Source organism: Asparagus officinalis, chromosome 1 (genome assembly GCF_001876935.1).
Source record: "Asparagus officinalis chromosome 1, Aspof.V1, whole genome shotgun sequence".
NCBI classification, from domain to species: domain Eukaryota; kingdom Viridiplantae; phylum Streptophyta; class Magnoliopsida; order Asparagales; family Asparagaceae; genus Asparagus; species Asparagus officinalis.
Window position 1 is genome coordinate 18,491,126 of NC_033794.1, and position 6,307 is coordinate 18,497,432.

At 35.1% G+C, this 6,307-nt stretch overlaps 1 protein-coding gene across 1 annotated transcript in view; it reads right to left on the reverse strand.

Annotated features, from left to right (window-relative positions):
* The window catches only part of LOC109820096 (pyruvate kinase, cytosolic isozyme), a 19,806-nt gene extending 18,590 nt beyond the window's left edge, over positions 1-1,216 (reverse strand). Inside the window, exon 1 of the mRNA XM_020386170.1 lies at positions 835-1,216. Within this exon, the coding sequence (XP_020241759.1) occupies positions 835-1,092 (258 nt within the window). The 5' untranslated portion in view covers positions 1,093-1,216. The remainder of the gene's footprint in view (positions 1-834) is intronic.

The following is a 6,307-nucleotide window of genomic DNA, read 5'->3' on the forward strand; positions in this document are numbered from 1 at the left end:
GAGGGGGGGCGGCTAGGGTTTTGGTGGAGGCTCTGATACCAAATAGAATATGAAAACCCTAATTCAATAAGTGAGATAATATGGGCTTATATAAGACCTACAAACATATCTTACAAATAAGCCCCTTAACTATACTTTTATAGGTCCTACAAACATATCTTACAAATATATCTAATACTTTTCCTAGAAAAGAAACTTACCATTTCATATTTATGCCACTTATAACATCTATAATAATATCTCTTGTTGTAATTCTGCAAGAGAGATAATTCCTTTATTTCATTTTTGTTTTCTTTTCTTTGTTTCCGGAATATTCTAAATCATGACATGAAAATAGGATTTGAACCCACATAATTAAAATGTCAATTATGTGAGTTTCAAATAATATTCACATATCATAATTTAGAATGTTCTAGAAAGAAGAAAAGAAAACAGAATGAAGGGAAAACACCTTTCTTGTGAAATTACGATTCTACCCTCATGATTACATTATGAATGGAAAAATTTCATCCATCCCTCAATAGTTTTCACTTCCCTCACTAAGTTCTTTCTATAGTAGTATAGAAAACAAGTTTACAGCTTTTCATCAGATTCGCAATATAAATACGTATACTAAATAGGAGTCAACAAGACACAGAAAGCTCTTACATCTATGACCTCAATCCAAAGCCAATACACAAATAAAATAAAAAGTGAACTGATCCCACTTAACAGATTTCACTAGATGAGACAGCATCAAACAATACAAAATTACTGCAATTAATAGAAAAAATGAAGAAAAATCAGATCAGATCAAGGAAACCTAACCAAAACTTTGGGGGTCAAAGGTCAAACCTTTGTATCCAGCATAACGGCACAAGGGATCTGAGTGTTCTGCATCGCTGCCCTGAGATTATCGAGCGTCTCCTTGTGATACTCATGGGTCCCATGCGAAAAATTGAATCTTGCAACGTTCATCCCCGCCCTCAGAAGCTTCTCGATCATCGGCACCGATCTCGACGCCGGGCCGAGAGTGCAGACGATCTTCGTCTTCGGGATTCTGCCATCTTGAGGGAGCTCTTTCAGTATTCCTTCGATGTCGATGTTCGCCATTGCAAGGGACAACTGGAAACCCTAGAAATTTGATGAGAGCTTGGACGGAGGAATTTGGGTGGGCGGAATTTTTTTCTTTTTTCTTTTTGATTGTTTTCGGAGTGTGTTTTTGTTTTGTTGTTGATTAAGAATTGGCCGGTGGTTTCGGAGGACGTGGGCACTGAACAGTGCTGAGGTTATGACATGTGGCATGTTGTGAGTGGAATCTAGCTTGGATCCGATGGATGCGTGGCATGCTCTGAGTGGAATCTAGCTTGGATGCGATGGATGGATGTGTCACAACCATTAATTATCTAACGCACAGCTGTCGTACATTCTAAATTTAATATTTATTATATTTTTATATATTAAACTCATTTCTAATCTATACTCTAAGAAATATTTTAATGGGGTGTTTGTTTCATTTTTTTGGGATATAGGGTGGATTTTAAGTTTTGGGATATAAAAAGTGATTTTTTTGGGTTTTGGTATTCCATAAACTAGTTTGCAGTCCGTGCAAAGCACTACGATAAAATTTTTTCATGCTATAGCAATCATGTTTCTTAAATGCTACAGTAAGTTCCTTGAATTGCTACAGTCCCTGACATCTTTTAAAAATGCTACAGTGTTCCCGTGTGCTACAGTAATAAAGCTAATGTTCATACTATAGTGATTATTTTACTGTTGAATTTACTGTAGCATGAATAAGAATTCTCTGATCCTCCTATTTGTATAAAGGAATAGATCTTGTTTGTTTCAAAAAAAAATTAGGATATTGAATCCCCAAAATATAAAAAAATAATATATTTTAGGATTTGTGAAATCCTCTTATTTAGGTAGGATGTGGGCTGGATTTCTGACAAACACCGCCAACTCATTTCTTCTCAACTTCCGAAAACCAAAATCCCTCGTTCCCATCACCGCTTCGGTTCTTCTCCCTTCTTTTTTACCCGCCGCCTCATCCATTACATGCCCCCCCGCCTCCAAAAATGTTTCGCCGCCTCTCTCTCCTCTCCAAGCTCTCTCTCCCCCACGCTCCCTCCATCACCAAGACCCTAGCTCCCTCTCTCATCCCTCTCATCAAAACCCTAGCTCCTCAACCTTCATCCTTTCCCAATTCCATCTCTAGATCCCTACAGTTCAATGGCGATGAGGTTGTTACCCAAGATGAGCATCTTGAGCCTGAACGATCTGAGAGCATCTTGAGCCTGAACGATGAAATTTGGGTTTGAGGGAGGGCAGACTCCGCTGAGGCGTCAGTTGCCCAAGCGAGGGTTCAAGAATCGATTCAGTCTTGAGTTTTCAGGTGAGTTTTTAGGGTTAATGTGTTTTTTGTATTTTACTGGATGATTTCGTGGTTTATAATCAGTGAAGTGGTTGGTGAGTAGTTTTAGTGTTAGGAATAAGAAGAAGGATTTTGAAATGTGGAGAAATCTGTTCTATTGTTGTTGGAAACCTGTCTCTGTAAGTTTTTTTCCTACTTGTTATTAGTCTGTATACAACAAACAAAGTAGAGCTGTAATTTAAGTACTTTATGCTGAAATAATATTCAATTTCTTTTTCACGACAGCCTGTTGGATTGGGACAAATCGCAAAGCTGATAGCAACCTGCATTGCACGATATGTATTGGTATGGCTACTTTATATTATTCAATTTGGGCAATGATGATGGTCTTAGTTATGAGAATACAATCTACAATGTTTTGCTATGTTTAGGTAGGACAATCTAAGATGAGAATGCAACCTACATTGCATTTACAATGTTAGGTGAGGCAATCCATTCATGTGATTGCAACCTACATTGTAACATCATTGTTAGATGAGGCAATCCATGTATTTAATTTTAATACCTATATCTGAGCCCCTACCTTGGTCCTAGAGTTTTCTAATGGTTGATTGTCTGAGCATGTTTGATGGCTTGTGAGCATTCTTGTTACTAACCATGTCAAGTGCATATTTCACTACTTTTGCCAACCCTGTTTTGCATACTTTGATGGCATGCTTGTTTGCATACTTTCTGGTTACATGAGCTGATCCGTGGTTTGGTTTGTTTCATTCTTGCATACTTTGATGGCTTGCTTGTTTGCATACTTTAACTGATTCGATTGCTTAATTTTATACAAGCCAGTCACATATTTATATGGTTCACAAAATTGACAAAGTTTCCTCAACACTTAAAAGTAAGTCACAACATTTTTAGCTATGTTAAGTGTATGTAGCTCAAGTTTTCCAATGTTCATCGATAAAATTGAACACCAATTGACTTACGTGGGAAATCTTTACCTAAGTTTCTCTTCTACCTTTATTCTTTTTTGCTTTTCTAACCAATCTGAATCGCATAAGCATTCAGGCTGTCATTATCCTAATCTTTCTTCAAATTGCCATGTTGCCTTGTGCAAATCTCAGGACATCCTAGGAGCATTCATTATTTCAAATCACATAAGCATTCAGGCTGTCATTATCCTAACTTCACCCATATGTTGCCGGTTAAACTTCACTTTCTTAGATGATATCATGGAGGATATTTGCATATTAGATTTCTTTTCCTTAGATTAGGCTTAATTCTCTTGGTTGTTTTTGATGGCTTACTAATTTGGTTGTTTCAGTTTAAGTTTGTTGTTGAGCTTGGTTACTTGTGAGCTTTCTTGTTTTCCATGGTTTTAGTTTCAGTTTCAGTGTCATATGTATTAAAATCATATTTATCAAAAGCCTTGTAAAAGAAGGTTTGTTGGTCGAAGCTGATCATTTGTTTTGGTCCATTGAAAAATGTTGTTGCTCATCAAATTCTACATTGCTTAATGTAATGGATTCTATTGTGCATGTACTATTGTTTACTCTAGCTCGGGATATGCAGTATCGGAACTTACTTTAACCGATTCAATTGCTTTATTTTATACATGCCAGTCACATATTTATATGATTCACAATTATGTTCCATCCAAGTTCTAAAGATAGTCAAGATTTAGAATGAAATTGGTCAAATAGATTCAATGTTCTTCATGTAAAATTTCCTAGTTTAACAATTCTGCATATTTTTTACTTATTATGTTGTTACTTTGCTAACTCAGTTTTCTTCATTCTGTTTGCTATCTCACTATGGTTTACAAAGTACCCGGTAAAAAAGAAAAGGAAGATTCCCAATTTAGCTATTGTCTATATTTATTATTTGTTCTTACTTATAGAGTTATTTGGTGCTGGTTACTTGGTTGTTCAAGTGAAACTGAGTTTGTTCAAGTGTTTGCTGCTGGTTACTTGGTTATTTGTTGCTTGTGAGCTCATGGTTACTTGTTTGCTGCTGGTTACGTGTTTGCTAATGGTTACTTGGTTGCTTGTGAGCTCATGGTTACTTGAGCTGTTGCAAAATTCATTTTGGGGTATTTGTTCAAGTGTTTTTTGAGCTAATGAATTCATTGTTTACAGGCTATATAAGTGGGTTTTTTTTTTAGTTTTTCGGATTTAGCTATGATGATTGGTCATATATTGATATTGCCGACTACAATGGAATTTCATTGTTTACAGGAGGCGTTCATGAATGAGAATGCAGTCTATATTGCTTTTGTAATTTTTAAATGAGGCAGTCCATTATTTGAATGCAATCTGCAATGCAATTTCATTATATAGGTGTTGAAAATAAAATGACCATTTTCTAAGCCTCTATGTTATTATTTATTTTTGCATTTTATTATTTTTATTGTCTAGGGTTATTTTATGACGGTTTATAGCCATTGGAGTATAAATTTGAATGGGTATGCTTACCCCAATTGAATACATTTGTAGTTGTTTTTTTGTGGGAGGTAAGCTCACCAAAGTTCTTATATTCACCATTTATTATTTTGGTAATCCTAAAACTTGTTTGCTACAACTATTGATTTCAAATTCTAAAATTTGTAATGCTATAATTTGAGTTTAAAACAAACAAAATATTATAAATTATAGTATTCCAAATCCCAAAATGTTGTTGAAACAAACAAAGTTTTAGGAATCCCAACCCATAACAAAACACCTACGGATTTGAAATCCCATGGTGAAATTCATATCCTAAAATTATAGGATTTGAAACAAACACCCCCTAATCATTCACTAGATAATCAATGGTTATGATAATGTTATGGTCTCTTGATTATTTTAAGGATTTGAACATGTCTGATCATCAATATGATTATAAAACTTTGGAGTTAATTGCTGCTAACAATGGACGAAAATGATATGTTGAATGGAAATTCGCATGATTATAGAGGTCTTTGGTTGTATGAAAATAGTGTAGGAAACTGCAATATATTTTGATTGTTTGGTTGTGCAACATTTTAATTAGGAAAGTTAAACGAACTAATAATTTATAGAAACGTTTTACAAAAAAATGCTACAAATAGTTTGTTGGGAGCAAAAGCTACGATCTCTAAAAATTGGACATCAACGTCATCAATTATCTTTTGAGTTATTCTTCTATTTGATTTTGTACGCTACTGTTTTCAATTCTTCTTTTTATTTTTTCCTACCAAAATTTTTATTTTCCAATAAAACCGTCATTTTAACTGAATTTTTTATTTTTAGGAGTTTATTTAAAATGGCAAGAAACACTCTCACACCTAGGGGGGAAAAAGCTAAGAAAATGCTCTTGCGCTCAGAACACAGGGGAGGATCTACATACAGTCCAGGGGGGGCCACGGCCCCCCCAAAATTTGGGAAAAAAAATTAGGGTGCTCTATTCCTCAAGCCCCCTCAAAATTTTAGGGGGAAAAATTAGGGTGCTCTATTCCTAATTTAGGGGAAAAAATTAGTTTGTGAATATTAATTATTTGAGGGGTTTTACATATATATTAATAGTAAATACCTTACCATGAGCAGCAACAAGATTAATAAAAGGGTTGCATTAAAATTGGAAATTTTTGGAGAGGTATTTAGCGAATGGTTATTCTTAAAGGGGTTTATTAATAAAGGGGGTTATTCTTAAGGGATTAATAAAGGGGGTTTCATTGAAATAGGAAAAGATAATGTATCTTCACTCCATCGTAATGCTGAAAAGGCATGTGTGGATTTGATGAACCAACCGCAACACATATCAAGGCGATTCGACAACTTCAATGCTGAATAAGTTGCAACAAATCGTCTTCGGTTAAGAGTTCATATACTTGTGGTGTGATTGCTTGCACTCCAAGAGATTCCGTTTAGATGCCACGATGAGAAATCTAGTTCGTCCAATCGTGGTAATTTTCTTGAATTTTTGGATGTGCTGGCC